This window comes from Calliopsis andreniformis, chromosome 9, assembly GCF_051401765.1.
Source record: "Calliopsis andreniformis isolate RMS-2024a chromosome 9, iyCalAndr_principal, whole genome shotgun sequence".
NCBI classification, from domain to species: domain Eukaryota; kingdom Metazoa; phylum Arthropoda; class Insecta; order Hymenoptera; family Andrenidae; genus Calliopsis; species Calliopsis andreniformis.
In genome coordinates this window covers 12,025,624-12,042,869 of record NC_135070.1, presented here as the reverse complement: position 1 = coordinate 12,042,869, position 17,246 = coordinate 12,025,624, and the positions used below count along the sequence as shown (strand labels likewise).

At 40.2% G+C, this 17,246-nt stretch overlaps 1 protein-coding gene and 1 long non-coding RNA gene across 3 annotated transcripts in view; one reads left to right on the top strand and one right to left on the bottom strand.

The window, feature by feature from the left end:
* Cpx (synaptic transmission protein complexin) overlaps positions 1–17,246 on the bottom strand; it is a 265,288-nt gene that overhangs the window by 8,672 nt on the left and 239,370 nt on the right. The window contains exon 3 of the mRNA XM_076385612.1: positions 14,183–14,346. Within this exon, the coding sequence (XP_076241727.1) occupies positions 14,183–14,346 (164 nt within the window). The remainder of the gene's footprint in view (positions 1–14,182; positions 14,347–17,246) is intronic.
* LOC143183856 (uncharacterized) overlaps positions 4,219–17,246 on the top strand; it is a 69,387-nt gene continuing 56,359 nt past the window's right edge. For both annotated transcript variants that reach the window (XR_013002671.1, XR_013002670.1), the window contains exon 1: positions 4,219–4,416. This is a non-coding gene — a long non-coding RNA (uncharacterized LOC143183856). The remainder of the gene's footprint in view (positions 4,417–17,246) is intronic.

Genomic DNA, 17,246 nt, shown 5'->3' with positions numbered 1-17,246 from the left:
AAATCATTTTTCCATGCCTTAACCCTTAGCTACAGATATGGAGCTTGAAAGATTTCATATTGAAAATAGCGAATATATTTCACACTTCGTTTCTTCATTACAATTAATATCGTATGAATTTCCTAAACATTTAATATCAGTAGGTATTACCCAAAGACTTTGTGACTTAAAATTGGGTGTCTATAGTTAAGGGCTAAAGTAGAAGTAATTTAAACTAGCAACACACTTAGCGTCGCGCAAGTAACAGTAATTTGGTTGAGCACGCGCATCCTTAGGCATTCTCGCGACGGTCCGGCGAACGTCTTAAAAGGAGTCAGCCTGACTCTATTAGGAAGTCGCCATATTGAATGCAGGGACTCCCTACTAGAGTCAATTTGACCCCAGTTAAGTTCAATCTTCTGTCTTCTCTGTCGCCTCGTTCTCGTCCCCTTCGATCCGTGCTTCTTCCTATCGGACCTGCCTCTTACCTTCCTGCTCGTCTTGTTTTTCGCCTCCTCTTCCGTGTGCTTCTTCCACGCTTTCTTACCCTTCGCCCTCCTCGTCATCGTCGCCTTTGACGCCCGCTAGGGTATTCGTGCTAAACGCGATATCGATCGGACGCCGGATTTTAATTATCCCGTCGAAACCTGATTAGCTTGACACGTAGTTCGTGTCTCGCCTGATCGAGCTTCTGTTCAGACTACTGAACGATACTTAAGCTCCAGCCGATTTGCAGTCTAACGATACGCGGGATCGATACAATGTTCCAGCGTTACATTGCAGTTCATTGTGATCTCGAAGCAGTTTTGTTCGTATTTAGACTATCGAATTTATTCTTCGCTGTCGATCAAATTGCGATACAGGTATATTCAGGATCTTTTTTGTATAATTTTATTGCTATGACAGGAAGGAAATATTGTATTCTGAGATTGATACAAAAATTTTAAATCTAGTTTAATACACTAAACAGTATAAAAGCTAATTATTTGAATCGGTGAGTCGAAGAACAGTACAAGTTTAAAAATCGTGTTTTGAGGTATTTCATCTCAATGTGTAGTTCTATGTATTTTGCATATACTGTTCCTTAATTCACCGACTCATTTGAAGTCATATGTAATTAAGTATAGGTACAATATTTTCTCATTATAAACTCAGTGACTTTTTCCCTTAGACTTGGAATTACTTTCCCATTTTCATTCACTCCCTGATAGATCAGACACGAGTTATTGTCACATAAATTGACCTTAGAAAAATATTTTCTATGTTGTCTAGAATTCTCATTTATAACAAATCACGAGTTTATAGCAAGTCAATATTCCAGGTCCACCACCCTCACAAGAATAAACTGTAACTCATGTTTCCATAATTCTTTCTCTGATACATCTTTTCACAATTCTTCTACGATAGTATTAAGTAACCTCGAGGACTCTATTCTCTTCCCTCTGAAATCTAAACAATTATTATCTACCCTCTGTTCAAGCAAAGATTGCGCGGGAAAGTTACACAGAAATTCGCGAGCGAGTAGGGAGCGCGTCTGACGGTTGATTTAAAACCGAGTTATCCCCGACTTTCCGTTAATAGGATCGACCCGTTTCGGTACGCGATTTTATTGACACCAGTCAGTCTGACGAAGAGACAGTGGGGCCTCCATAGGTCATGCATTTGTGAAATTGGAAAGCTGTCTGTTACTCTTTTTCCCTGCTTTACATTTTCCTCGTTCTCATTCGTTCTTTCGTTTTCCCCTTTTACTCTCCATCCGTCTCCTGGCCGCGTTCATATTCTCGCGGATGTTCAGCGAGGAAGACAACCGGCCTTCGAGTATCGGGAACGTTGACGTGCAACGTGTCGATATCTCGGGTACGCGATTTCTTTTATATCGCACCCGCGAGACTATTCGAATTTCACCGGCGATGGGTGTCGTATCAGAATCGAAAAAAAATGACGAGCTTCTCTGGGGTGGATCGATTTATCGAGTACGTTAATGGCGATTTAAGAGCGAAGAATGACATTAACGAGTGGGACATTGGGTTTTTATATCGTGGGACGTGCTTTCCTCTTAATATACGTAATTGATGGATGTAAAAATAAGCTTCGTGATTAATTGGCCGATGTATTTTTTGTGATCCTCTCTTGAAGCAATTTCAATTTGCGATTTTAGAAACGTGTTTTATTATGTGTTGGGAAGTCAGGATTATCAAGATCAGTGATTTAATTTTTTTTTCTTGGGAATGATTTGTTTAACCCTGTATAAAATTCGTTAACTTTTAATATAAGTATATTTAAGGTGTACACTTTTATACGAAAATACAATTTACAGTATTTAATGCGATAAAAAGTTATTCAATTATACCTTTATGTAATAGTTATTTGAATAGAGCATGAGGTTTAATATGCTTACTGTCCAGCTTCTTAACATGCATTACCATAGACTGTGTATCATGTGATGCATGAGACAGATAACGTGTTAATGCAATTTACTGACTTAGGATTTGATTGTAGGTGGTTTTATACTTCTATACGTAACTATAAAACTGAAAGGTAAACAGATTTGAATATTCAAATATTACAAATTTTTTATAGGCATTTGTATATTTGAAAATTTGAATTTATTTGAGACCAACATGAAATATCTACTATTAAGCATAGAAAGCACACCTTTATTGCAAATATAATTATAATATCTACACGATTGTAATGTAGTTACTCTACACCTGTTACCACTGTTTATGTATTCCTAACTCTACCTGGTTCATTTCATCGCCTCTGCGCTTCAGCTACTCGAACCATTTTTTATACTCCACCAGCACGCGACTGCTGTTATCGACTACACTGGACGCGACTCGTCTTGCGCTTGATCATCCGTTTTGAACTTTGCCACTTGGTCAGCAGAGTATCGGGTCATTTTCTACACGTGCTATTGGATAGATCGTAAAACGAGTTTTCCTCGACCTCGTGCAGTTGGAAGCGACAGAAGCGAGCGCTTCGCAGGCTCGTGACTGCACAATAATCGCGTGTTCGCGTGTTGCAAACGTTAAACCAGTTGCCCGCGATTACGGTTCCATCGAAATGTAAAAAAAGCCCCTATCTAGCTGGTTCACGGTACAAAATCGTTCCATTCGCGGCGTAACTTCAACCTACCTGTATCAACGTCGTTCGCGGCACGGACCGCGAAATTTGTTATTTGTACGGCTGGTTTCATTGTGGTTTTTCTCTACTGTAGCTTACAATGAATTCTTACACTTACAGTTAGTAATAGTTTTGAGAATGGTATGCGTTTGAACGAGAGGCAGCTTCATTTTACTTTACATAAAATATGATTTAATAGCTGTATTAAATTACACCATTTTTGTATTTGAAACTGCTTTATTTCGTGCTGTTATGAAGTTATACATAATGAAAATTCTTTCTCGCATACTTCATGAAACTCAATTTTCGCCCCAAGTCTGATCGAAATTAGAGCTTTCCACTTCAGGTCCTTCCCTTGTTAGCAACTCTTCTTTCAAACTATCAATTTCACTAGCTTGTGGCGTCTTCATTACAATTACTCTGTAATGCTCTGCTATAGAGAATCGAAGCCACTGTGCATTTAATTTTCAAACAATGACACTGTTATTCACTTCATCATCATTCCTTGCACGAACTTCCAAGCTCCAGTGCCACACATTCTCACTTTGTAAAGACAATGAAAGGGTGTACATGGAACAGGTAGTTGAGTGCAAGGGGTGGAACGTTCACCGATCGTGCAGCAAGAGTAACCCGTCGGCTGTAACATCGGTTTCTCAGGGCGAACAGGAGAAACAGCTGGTACGAGAGATTCGATAAAGTACACAATAAAATACAGCGTCAGTGGAAGGGCAACGTCGATGGAGATTGGTCACGACAACGCGCAATAATGTCGTTCCTTGGGCAATTTCTCGGGAAGAGCAGGAAGGCCTGTGTCGCGGTGGAACAAAGTGCCGGAGATGGCACGGCAACATTTTCTCTTGGAGTTGAAAAGCGGACGACGTTAGGGGATCGATCGAGAAAAAACGGCGACCTCGGTTTTCGCGATCGTTTCCAAGGTGTAGCGACGTTTTAAGGGGAACCCCTTAGAAAAAAGTCTTGACTAAAACGTGAGATATATTAAAAAAATCAGGGTACGATGTGACTTCTCTGGTCAAACATTTTGATGATCTGAATATAATATGTAGTTTAAGAGAACAAATTTTAGTCGAATAACTTTATGGGTACATCGATGGTATAAAAAGAGAGAAGTTTATATGTAAATTTCTTGTGTTTGTTCTTGCTTTTTAGATTTAATATCTTTGATATGTCTTGCTTTCAGATTGCTTCGTACTCGAGGGAGAAAGCAGAAAATATCAGGTCTGACTACGCGAAGTAGATGTACTTAAGTAGATCATGACTTTCTCGACAGACAGAAAATTTTCAAGTAGAAAGGTAAATGCATTATTCACTTTCATTACAGAATGCAAACACACGTTATTAGACATACAGTAGAATCTCGATTAATCGAAATATGAAACCTGAAGTACTCCTTTTATATCTAATCTCATAGTTCCCAGTAAACTATTATTAAATCAAAGCTCAACTCTCAATCGATATTCTATTGCATTTTAAATGTTACCAGTGATCATTATCGCATAATATTAACCTTTGAGTGCTATGGGCGCATATGTGTGTCCAGCGAAAGGTATCTGTGTAGACTAAGAATGCATATATTGTGTGTATACATAGATACATGTATATGCACAGGCGCGTGCCATCCACGTGGATTACTTTCGCCAGTAGTATTCAGCACTCAAAAGGTTAATCCTGAATTAAAAGTGTGTGAATAATTGAGAGTCGATTAATCCAGCCCCTACTGTCTGTACATACACTGAAAATTCAATTCATTTAATTTTACCCATATAAATACGCTCGCAGTATATGCTAGTGAAATGATTTCACCATGCCATTCCCTCGCACGTGATTGCTAGCTCAGTGATGCATTTGTAATCGAGCGATCGAAACCAAATGAGTTAATTGCACGCCTGACTCATTCCTTTTCTATTTAATCCCTTGGTAATAGCATGAACGACACATTCAGCGATCTTTTTAACCAGATCCCCCAGAATGTATCGATCATTTACGAAGGGATAACACGCACGTTTTTCCGCGATAATACTGTCAAAGATCGTGATGTACTGCCGGGCATCCGTGACGATAAATCCCAGCGTATCATATTAGAATCCCAGTTCCATATGGGTATTCCTATTTCATGCTGTCCGTTTCTTGCTGGATTTATGGCCATTCGGTTAGGCCCCTCGATTTCTGTGACAGTCCCTCTCCGTTTCAAGAACATCCTCCGCGCTTGTATCTTCGCCTACGTATTATTTTTCCAGCTCCGTATGATTTGGGGGAAAAGTTTGTCAGCGGAGTGGTTTAAGTAGCAGCGGGTAACTCGCGATGTGGGCGGTTCAATTTTGAAGTAAATAGTCAGCAGTAACTCGATAAAAGGGAGTTATGGTCCCGAGGCTCGATTTTTCGTCGACGTTTGTGGGGAATCCTGTCGACTTGCAAGAAAGTTTTCCATCGAGATTCGACGTTTCCCCTATACCGTTGTTATCCGTTTATCGGTGATACCTCTGAGTCGCTGTGCAGAGAACGAGGGAGCGCAAATATTTACGATTAAATTTCCACAGAGATCCTTACTCCTTCTCCCGTCGACAGCGACGGTAGCAATCGAACTCGCTGTCTAAAGCACTACTTCCTCGTTTATTGATTCACGCGACGAAAGTGGGACGAAACAATTACTATACTTTATCTCTTCATGGGCTCGTTAATGCGACGCGTCGACGCGCGCGTATTTGTACAATAGATGGGAGCAATTTATGAATATCGGTAGTCCTGTCTGTATACAAAGGCTGAAACAATTGTGCAACTTTGTTGCAGGCTGCATCATTGTTGTAGAACAGGTTAAATGGCTTTTCTCGGAAAATTAACGGGATTTCCCACGAGTTTGCGTTGCAATAATGTCCTCGTTGTTTGGAAATTGCTATTCATCGATGTTTGTTGAATATTGCAGAGGCTCTGAGATTTTTGGGGATTTGCAAAGTGCTCTCGGTAGAGTTTGCAATTTTGTGTACTTTCAAATTATTTCACAAAGTGATTCGCTCGAGATTTTAAAACGCACTACCATTTTTGCTGCAGCAGCACTGTGAAAATGGAAATGAAAATCGTATGTATAGAAAGCTCGTGTTTTCCAGATTCACTGGTAAAACTACTTAGAACAATTTTTCTAAACAAAACCATGGCATTGAGAGATTAATTACATTAAGTAGAACTCTAGAAAATTAAAATTATAGAGTAAAATTCGATATTAAGTTCGAAATAACACGTTGCACTAAACAATGCGTGGAAGACAGTAAAGATGAATTTTTATACCCAAGTAACCACAATATTTTAATAAAAGTCTTAATGTGAACAATTAATTCATGAATTAATTTCACGAACCTTTGTATTATTTCGAAGTAAAAGAGATGTGCTAGACATTTAATGATTATTCGTCCATTTTACAGCAACGTCGAATGCTCTTAAGGGTGGTGGTTTAATAGGTTGGAGCGATTCCTTCCCCATTATCGGATATTTCCCAAGTGAACTAGGAGATTTTTAATTAGAGGAATCCATCGAAGCGGTGCATTATATTGAGTAGGATCGGTTTGGTGCGTAGGTCGTCGTCTCGACGTCCATTGTCTCATCGAGGCAACGTGACGAACGGATGTTGGCCCGCCGCCAGTGTCTGGAGGATTTTTAATTAATTGTTCAAGTTAATTGAGGGACAGAAGGGAAATGTAAAACGAGACGATCTTTCTCGGGTCGCACGAGAATCGCTTGGCCCGCGGATTCTGCACGAATTAAATTTGCATGCGATGCACTGCGGGGTGGACGAAAGAAAGGGGTGTGTTCTTATAAAAAATTTGTCGATCGGTCGTTCTCGCGTTTAATGAGACTGGGACCTCGTTTTTCTCTTTGCACATCGGCCAGCCTTTTACAGCACGATTCTCGTTAGCTCCAAACACGTTCGCGATCAATTCTGCCGTTTAATTGCAGAGAAAATCGTTGGAAAGAAGGTAGAACTTTCCTCGGAAGGAAACTCTGTTGCTGTGTTCTCGAAGTTGTGCAGTAAGGACTGCCACATTTTACTGGAATTTTTTAATTAACTCTCTAACTGGTACGACCCTTTTTATCTTACGAGTGGGTCTGTCGTATACTTCGTATACGTAACAACAGCTGTATGTAAATTTATTTCTGTTACGCAATAACTACAAAATTGAGAAGGATTTAGAAACAGGTATTAGGGATTAGGGATTACAAAGAATACAGAAACTAGAAGTGATTTAGGAGGTATCTAGGGAAAGGATTACAGACTAGAGACTATTTCAAACTTTCATATCTTCAAGTTGTTCGAGGGTTCTACAAGAACAGAGAAATAGTTTAATATAAGAATCAACTTTAATTTTTAATACTTCCTCAAATATTACTAGGATGCTTCTAAAAGAAGATCTCACTAAAAACTGAGGGTTACTCTCAGAGATTATTATTACTATAACGCAATAAAAAATTTCTCCAAATGTGTCAGACATACTTCTATAGGTAGAAAATTCTAAATTGCTGCATATCATAATTATTCTATAAAACAATTATCCAAAATCCCTCTTAATATAAGAATTCTAAAGAAGAACCTTCCCTTACACGTAACATCTTCACTATCCTACCTGAACTTATTTTACCTCTTGATCTTTTCTCCAGTAATTTCATTGCTGGTTTCCCGATCGCCAGTATTGAAGCTTACCCGTATCGTCCAATTAATTAAGATCAGAACGCACCTAAATCAAGACAGACGGTAAGGCTATTACTTCCAATCGCTGGGAGCGTTCCGGTATTTTTTCATTATCTCGCTCCCGATGCGAAATCTTTCATGGAGCACATAGCGAAATCTCTCTCCGACGATCATTAGCCAGGCCTCGTAATCGGATTTTCTTTGACCGAGCGGCGGTCGCGATTACCGATGAAAAGCTCTTCGCTGGGGTAGCTTTTGCTTAAGAATACGTCCTTATTCTCGTGGGGATCACCGATGTTATTATACCTCGAGAGTTTTCTGTCGGTTATTGCCAGAAAAGTGCGCGAAGGGGCAGAGCCGCGGAAGAGATTGTCGATGTCTCGTCTAATGAAGCACCGATTCTTATTAATTCCAAGCGAACAATCTCCAACGGAGTAAAAAACTTCGGTTTGTCCTAACGATGATATCAAGGAAAAGAATAATCCATCCAGTTCCATAATCCCTTGCTACCAGAAAAGTCTTAGCGGAATTCAAATTTGCTCATTGAAGGATCGCGGGGGAGTGGGCGGGACAAGTGAAATCGAAATCGAAGCGAAGTCAAACCAGGTAACGAGATAGGCGAATAGGATGCGTTTCCATTTAACGAGAGAGTGATATTTCAGGAACGAAACGACGCTCTTCGCGTATCTACATACTAGCGCAAAGCGTTCTCAATTTTCGTAATCTGCACTCGGGGCGAGTTCCCGAGGCATCGATTTCGATCCCATGCTCGACTAGCGAGCGTGCCTTCGTTTCGATTGTAAAAACGATTCGGGATCGTTCCACTCCGGATTCGACGTCGACGATTTCTGAATTTAATAATGAAGGGAACTGTTTGTTGGGACATTCCATATGGAAGCTGTCGCATTTTCGAAAAGCACTCGACTGTTGATTCTTTTTTTTTTTTCATCGAAATGTCAAAAGCAATGGTCCATTGACTTTCAATCGTTTAAAGATCGTTTACAGGGAGAATTTTACAGACACTCGAGGGATATGCGCGACGTGGAAAGAATTAATTGCGCGTCGTCGCGCCGATGATTCGAGAGTTATTCATTTGGTGCGTACAATGCATATCGGGACACGTATTTTTCTCGATTATTCTGTGAGGGCCCTCGATTCCATCTGGGTCATGTCAGCCCCGCTGACTACGACTCGACAGGACAATACATCAGGATTGACAATAGTGCGATCCTGTGTGACATCTGTTTGTCTTTGTTTGTCTCTTCATCCTTTGTTGGACGCATTTTGTTCATCTCGTCGTTTGTTTTGCGGTAAATTGGCCGGGTTGGGAAACTTTTCGAACATTGACTTCATTGTGTGGGCGGTCCTTAACAGACGTCATCCAGGAATTATTTTTCACGTCGATGGATTTCGAGTTTTATAGAGTATCGTGTAAGGATCGATGAGTTTTCTTGGTTGGATAGGTGAAATTGTAGGAATTAGTTATTGTATGTATTGGAGAAGATATGTAGCTTTTAATAAGAGTGGAAGTATAGTGTTGTATATAAAGTTAGAAATTTTTTGAGAAAGTAGTGAAGTCTATTTTAAAGCAAACTCCAATTTTACAGAAGTCTATATATGTATATGTACATGTCATAGATGTTACTTAAAGAAGAGTTCTATGTTTCCCTTTGAACTCGTGCTGGTTTCAGAAATAAAAATTTCGCTAACGAGTATTCAATTATTTGACAGTTGAGCATGAAATTATAGTATTCGGAAATATGTATTATAATGTGACAAAGTATTTCTATACTGCATAGAATATTTTAAATTTACAGAATTTGAAGAGTCGTGTAATTGAATTCAATCTTTATACATTGCTTCAAGGTAAATGTTCAAAGCATTTTCCAGGCAACTAAACGCTGACTATTCAAAGCGAGTCTGTGCGATAAAGTTAAAGTCTTCGTGTAAACACCTAACTCGAAGCAGAAAATAAAAGATTTGTAAGTTCTTACAACATCTTACAAACTTGTACTCATCATGCTGATCACAGTTAATAGCCTCAGGAAATTCAAACAAATGATCTGCAGACAAGGTCCAAGGTGCTGCGAGATAAAAGCTCAGCACAAGCTTCTTACAAATTTCCAGGATAAAGATTGATCATCTAGCGCCAGTTAAATTCTAATATACACAGCATAAATCATATTACTAAACAAAATGAACAGCGATCTGACACATTTACAATCATTAATTTCCTTTTCGAGCAAGCGAGTTAGCAACATTATTGAACGTGCATACCTCTACGCTGTCTGCTGTCCCACAGAAAGAGACAAAGATTGAATTTACCCCGACGAGATAGAATTCGCAAACAATGGCTAGCTTTGTTGCACGTCCCGCGATAAACAATTCTGTTTCACGGCGGTTCGTAAATGTTTTATACCGTTCCCCGTGACGCCGCCGCAAAGAGTTAGCCAAACGTTCGTCGTTGAATACGCGAAGAGAGTTACAAACGTTTGAAAGAGAGCTTTCCCGTGGTGTGGCTATCGCGAAAATATCAGTGTCCCCTTGCGTGGCGGAATACAAGCAGGGAAGCTCGTCGCTCAGGGAAAAATAAACCGAAAATTCTGGGCCGTGCTCCATTTTGAGAAGGAGCAGGCTCCTTTTATTCCCGAGTAATCCTTTTACGTTTATTAGCCGCGCCGCGTTTGAAAGAGAGAAACGAGGAGGACGAAAACGACACGGATTTTTCACTTTTAGCCCGGATTTCCCTCGAACTCCGCCGTTCGTAATTCGCTGTATTCGCTGGCACGTTGGCGGAAATTATCTCGCGCTTCGCTCAGTTTATACGGGTCCGTGATAAACAGTCCTGGGCGCTCGAGAAGCCCGCCGTGTATTCATGTGTGTACAGGCGTGGGCATATTTATGTGTGGGAGAACGACATCTCGCGAACGTGACGGGCTCGAGTCGAGCTCTCGCTGTCCCGTGTCCTAATGAAATTTGCATTTTGACTTGGATCGTCTTGCTGGAGAGGCGAGCGTATGTTTGCACGTGCGAACGAGCTGCCGCCCATCTTGGGAGCTCGTCCATCGTGGATGATTTATCTGTTTGATGATGTACCTAGGATTAATGTCTTCTTAGAGACCAGTAATTGTACTCCACAAATGACGTTTGTATCTTCTTTTATTTGTGTGGTAATGCTGTGGAATTTTTGTCAGAGTTTTTGCTGGGTATTTGCAAGTTTCATCCTCTGTTAGACAAACAGTGTTCGCTTTTGCTTGTCTACTTTTGCATTAGGATTATGGGACAGATGGAAGGCTTAAATGGTTTTTTATGTGAGACGCTTTTTACTGATGAGATTGATTGGATTATACCTAGAAGGTAAATATTGAAATATATTGAATATAACGAAATCCGGTTAATCGAGGTTCTACTGTCACTGTATAGTATAGAGTATAGACTATAATAGGATGAATGTGGTGAGTCGGTGCATATGAAATTGCAGTGTGTAATTAAAAAGTTTAAATAACAGAATTTTATTTTTAGCCTTCTTATTTAATTAATATAATCGCGATAGATTTGTGCATGCATTTACCTATGCACTTTCCATGAGTGCAGTTAATTTATTTAATTCTGGTAATGCACCTATAGTATTGGTTCTACAAGCTTTTCTCTTCTATGCAATTGGTGATGTATTTGGAGCACTGTGGTAAAAATAAACGAGCCAATTGCACTTATTCTTATTACAAATTAAGGAAATGGTAGTACGGTCCAGTAAAAGTTGATTTTTATCGAAAATAAAAAAAATATCCTATTTGTAATATACCTGGATCTAATGCACATGTAGTTAATGAAAAGAAGAGAGTACGCGGGAGTTTCAGAATTGACAAAAGAGACATCCAGTGCATAAATTTGAGAATCAGTGCTTTATTAAAATGTTACGAGAGTATTTCTGCACAATAGCTGAACGCTCCGAATCAAGCGATCCATTTACCAAAATAAACGCATTAATTGTCGAGCGGCATTGGAAATAACCTCGCAACTACTGCGGAATGGTCAAATGAAGGCTATTTTTCGGAGTTCGCGAGTGCGGTACGAAACATGCCCGCCATTATCGCTCATTGTTCGCGATCGAAATTGTTCGGGACACTTTTGGAAATTTACAGAACGCGTAGGTGCAATGGTGGCGCGAATTTAATCGCTTGCCGTGGATTATTCGTTAGTGATTATTGGGCGTGATTACGAGGCCGTGGAATGGCTCGCCAACAATCGATCCTCTTCATCAATTGGTTACGTATCATCGGTCGTCGTCACTAATTAGTGCGATTGCAACTAGCGAAATGCAAGTTTAGCGCTCAGTAATTATGAATTCAACTTTATTTCACGACTGCGATGTTTATTAATTATGCTTCTTGGTTCAGAATTTCGAAATCTTTTTACACATTTTCTATTACCGTGCTTAGATTCAGAATCACTTTTTATTTAGCTTATTTATTTAGCTTATGATAAATTCTATCGCCTAAATCACCACTTTCCCCCAAAATCCAGAGATCTCCCTCGCTCCAGGAAATTTCAATTTTCCATCGTCGTGTTCATACATCAGTATACGCATTCAGGACCCATCATTAACTCCGCGGGTTGACGCGAGATACGACGTGACCCCTGCGACAATGAGTGGCGTGTAGCGATCCAGATTACCTCTAGTACGCAGCCGAAATTAAAATGTACGCTGGGGTCAGGTCACGGTACGCGCTGATAATTAATGATTCTCGAGCCTGTGCCCTTGCGAGGATGCTTAAAACACGGAGCAAAAATCGATCCCCTGGAAGCAATGGTAAACTCGCCGCGCAGCACGCTCATTTTTCAGCCGATTCGAGAGGACTGTCGGGCTGGAGACACGGACAGAGCCGTGGCGAGATTTATCGCGGCTGACAGAAGACATTACGTTCGAGCTGTAATCTTTCGTGGTCTAGTAGGCTCGACGTGGCAGGGCAGTCGTCGAGGAAAGAGTTGGCAGTAGAATATCGGATCTCCCCGCGAAGAACTGTACGCGAGATGGAGACTGAATTAATTCCGAGAAGCCTCTGCTCGGCTGCGATATTAAAGAATCGGTGGTATAACCAGCGGAATCGATGAGCATTCTTTGCTCGATGGACGTCATTTTTCATCGTAATCGTAGAGCGGCAAGGAGATGGTTAATACTCGCGGAGAAAGGATGAATGTCGTCCAACGATAGGTTTCAACCGGGAGCGCGCAGTTATCCTGCGGGATCCATCGGTAAACGGAGTCAGCTGTTCCCTTTCCGAGTGGCGTGGAAAGACGTCCTAAAGATCAGGGGAATAATGGAACTTATGCGTCGCTAGCACTTTAGGAACACGCGGTTTTATCGAGTTTCAGAGCCAGGGGGATGGAAAAATGAGAGTTGCGAATGAAAATTCGAATTTGTGAGAAAAGAGGGTTGAAGGCAGTTCATCTTCTGGTAGAATATTTTGAAAGGGATGGCTTTAGATTTCGAAGTTCATGGTCTTTGCAGGGCTGTTTTAAAGATGTAGAATGCTCTCAGAAATTATCTGCTTGGCGACACTTTTTTCAGAGGGTCATGAAGCTTTGAAATTTTTGAGCTTTTCCTCGTGGAAGCTGACTGATTTGGGTGTATGTATGCTACACGTGTATATGTATCAGTTTTACGTGGCTCTGAGCTTTGCTCACGAACTATACGTTCTCGTAGATCTGCAAATAAGTACGAGACTTTCGATCCACAGTCTTATATCATTCGTACACCTTCCTGGTTATGCTCGCGTATTCAGCGTGAGTGTCTTCGAAACGAAATTCCTTTGAAACTGCTGGGGACAGATAGAGCTAGGCCACGTGATACTATTTTTGAAACGAGCAGTTCTTATACGCGTTCACTGTGCTGTTTTCAGTGTGTGGAATCAGAGGAAACTGTTTAAAAATATTTCTTTTGTTATTTAACGTTGTATGTGTTTGTTACACAGAGTGTTTCAGGACAGTCGAAATTTTGAGGGCTGATTCTATATGTCAAAATAGGATGAAAATTAAGAATCATGAATTTACGTTTGAGGCTTCGTTCCAGAGTTATTAATTATTGCAGAAACTTCTAAGATTCGTGTGAAGTGTGTCTGACCTGACTGGGGATTGTTCTACTGCCGTAGTACACTAGCCAGATCAGACACAATGAAGTCAGTAGAATAAGTCCCGAGCAACTAAGATAATTTAGCACTGTCTACTCTACCAGAAGTAACATTAATTTACAATAGAATATGAAATCTGTTCACGTCCTTGAACATCATCTTGATTTCATTAGGTTGTGATAGGGTTAATGAATAAGATAAGAAAAAATGGATTTATGTGGACCTGATTATTAATTGGGTAGGTCTGATGACTTACCTTATCCCTGATTTCCTGTCGCATCTTCTCTCGTTCTTCTTCCATTTTGCGGTGCTTCTCCTTCCTTCGCTCTTCAGCCTCCCTGATGGCCTCTTGCCTTTCCCTCTCAAGCTCCTCTTCCTTTTCCTTGTCATCTTCGTCTCCGCCTTCGCCACCTACGGCTCCTGAAAAACAAAAGGAAGGGAGATTGTAAATCATCAGCTCTCTGCGCACACTTTTTCTTTCCTTTCCTCATTTGTTTTTCTTCGGGGTTTGTTACAACTATCTACTATCTCTAGTTTGGGTTAACCAAGGCGCAAGGATAATTGCGAGGTAGGAGCCTCTTCGTAGTTTGGGTTCATGGTTAGTTTGGTCTATTCTATTTAGGTTATACTCAGTGTACAAACTACCAGGATAATTGACGACGCGAACTAACGGTTCACCCTTGGGAGCAAACATTGTAAATCAGCCTGATGGCAACAATAGTATTCCCTTGTAGCTTATATACTCTTGCGAGGGTGCATCAAGTTTCCAACTAAAATTATTTTGGTGTAGGAAAGTGTGGATCGACTGGTACAACAAACGAGAAAGTTTCTACGTCAGGGAGGGTGTTAATGCTCCCTGCTTCACTTTGAATCGTTTGGGTCCTCAGCTATGCTTACTCATTGTTCGAGGAAACATTCCTTCTAGGAACACATTATTACTTCGACTTTAGGATCTTGTCTTAGCTTAAAGCCCGAAAAAGTAATATTGAGTAACGCTAGCTGATAGCTGATTGAAAATAGTGATCTATGAATATTAATTTTCTGCAGTGGAAGTATGTAGGTAGACATAAACCAGAATTGACGTCAGTGATAGTTATTGTTATTTTAATGTTATTATTTTGAGAAATCAAAGAATCAGTTTTCAAGTCTTCGATTATTCTGTATTATTTTCATATTTTAAAGTGCGGCTTTCAATCCTTTCAGTAAGCATATTTATATTGTATACTTTTCACAATTCCACATTGATTACTACAATAGAAACCAGAAGACAATAAATTTAAAAGATAGTTGACATTTACAACTACGTATAGACAGCATTTATAAATACTCTTCTAATGTTTCACTTTTCTGTCGTTTCTGTTCTTTTGTCATGCAGGTTGTTTATGAATAGGCGCTTTTAAGACTCATACACGTCATTTTTACGTTCTCGTATAATACATCATCCTTAGCAGAATGAACCACTAGATATAGTACAAGTAAAAAGTTATTTGTTTTTATGGAGGAGTTTCATAAATAGTTGTATAAAGATTTTTAAGTCAGTGTAATTTTTTCTTAAATAAAAGACTCCGTGTAGAGGCTAGTAAAGTACATAGTCACTATCTCACAATCAAGTATCAACAGCTTCTAAAAAATAGCTACATTTCAGATGATACTATCATCAATTTCGAAACACAACTGACCATGCTAATTATTCCACATTATCATCCACTGAAAAGCATCCTATGTATTACACAAAACAAATTCTTTCCTGCAATTATGCGTTATGAGAAAATCCTCAGAACACAGAGCAGCATTCCCCAGTCAATCACGATTGAATTCACCGTAGAAACGGAACAAGCGAAAAAGTCGCGTTCGAACAGTAGGATGGAAATGCTGGAGCTTTGGCGGTCTTAACGAAGTTTTATTAGTTTACCAAAAGATTAAGTGGATTCTCGAGGAGCTTGCTGCCCATTACTCGTTCAACGAGGGGAGAGATCTTTCAGGAGCGTTCGCAGGAAAAATCGTGTTTACAGCGAAAACGGGTGGCCTCAGTGGCTCGTGGAAAAAGGAAAGCTGTTTGCGAATCTGTTAGCTGCCCGTTCAAAATTTTTCCCTCGTTCGTCGTTCATCCTGGCTGTTCGAAAATAAATGATTAACAAAGGGGAAATTTGTCTTTCGTGCCGCCTCATCCCTACGCAAATAACGACGAGCGTTAGAGATCACGAGGATCCAACGTGCCAGCAATATCGGGAAGGCAGACACACGGATTCGGTCGAAGGGAAGCGAAAGGGGATTCGTCTTTCCTGCTGTCTGCGGGAGAATGATGTGCCAGGACCTCCGGGCTCGAGGAAATTAATACTACTTCTGTCCCGTCGTCGTCTACCATTTTCCCTTTCTTTCCGCGCTATCCGTCGCCGTCTCGTCTCTTCTATTTGCACTGTTTCCCGCAGCACTGGTTTCCGCGAGCCAGAAAGGTACTTTGAAGTCCGAGCCAAGGGACATCCTTCATTCTCTTCCTACATTCATCCCTTTTTCGTTTTGTTTTCAACCTTCAACCTTCCTTCTCGACGAATTCCTGTCCCCTTCTTCTTTAAATTAAATGCAGATTGGGTTGGGTGCGTTCTTTATATGCGGTTGTGATAGATGGAATAGTTGGTCTATTGTGGTGGTGAAAAGTTTGGAATTACTTTGTCAATCGAGTAAAGCGTTTCTTGGTAAAGAAAAGAGTTTGTAGGAGAAGAATTGTATCTTTTTTTATTGTAGCAAAGTACGATATGTTGGCAAGTCTTTTCGTGGCAAATTTTGATAACATAGTTATCCAGTGCATGGCTTGGGTCTGTGGGATCCATTGGGTTCAGGATATCGTTCCTCATTTTTTTGTTTATATAAATATTAATAAATATGTATTTTATATGAAAGTACGTATCAGATGGTTTTAATGGAATTGTATTTATTAATAAAAAATAGACAAAACGGTAGCTCCCTTGGACTCTACCTGTGTAGTAGTGAGAGTATTTTTCACCTATGTACTGGAGGGCTAATTAATATTTTCATATTCAGTTTGAAATTCGCTTTTCGATAACATAATATTAAGATCGTAATACGTTTAGTAGTAAAGGAAGAATTTACAGACTGTTATGGATAATGCTCTATCGAAGAAGAAAAATTCCTCTCATCTCTTGTTCGACGGACGCTGAAACGCAACAAAAGCGAACGATGGCACGTAATAGGTTGCATACCGCCGATTCGTCGTTAGGCCTCTCTTTTTTCCACATAAGTTCTGGCACGTACTTTGCTCAATTAATTAATCACGCCGGCTGGCTTTTAACGCTACACCACTT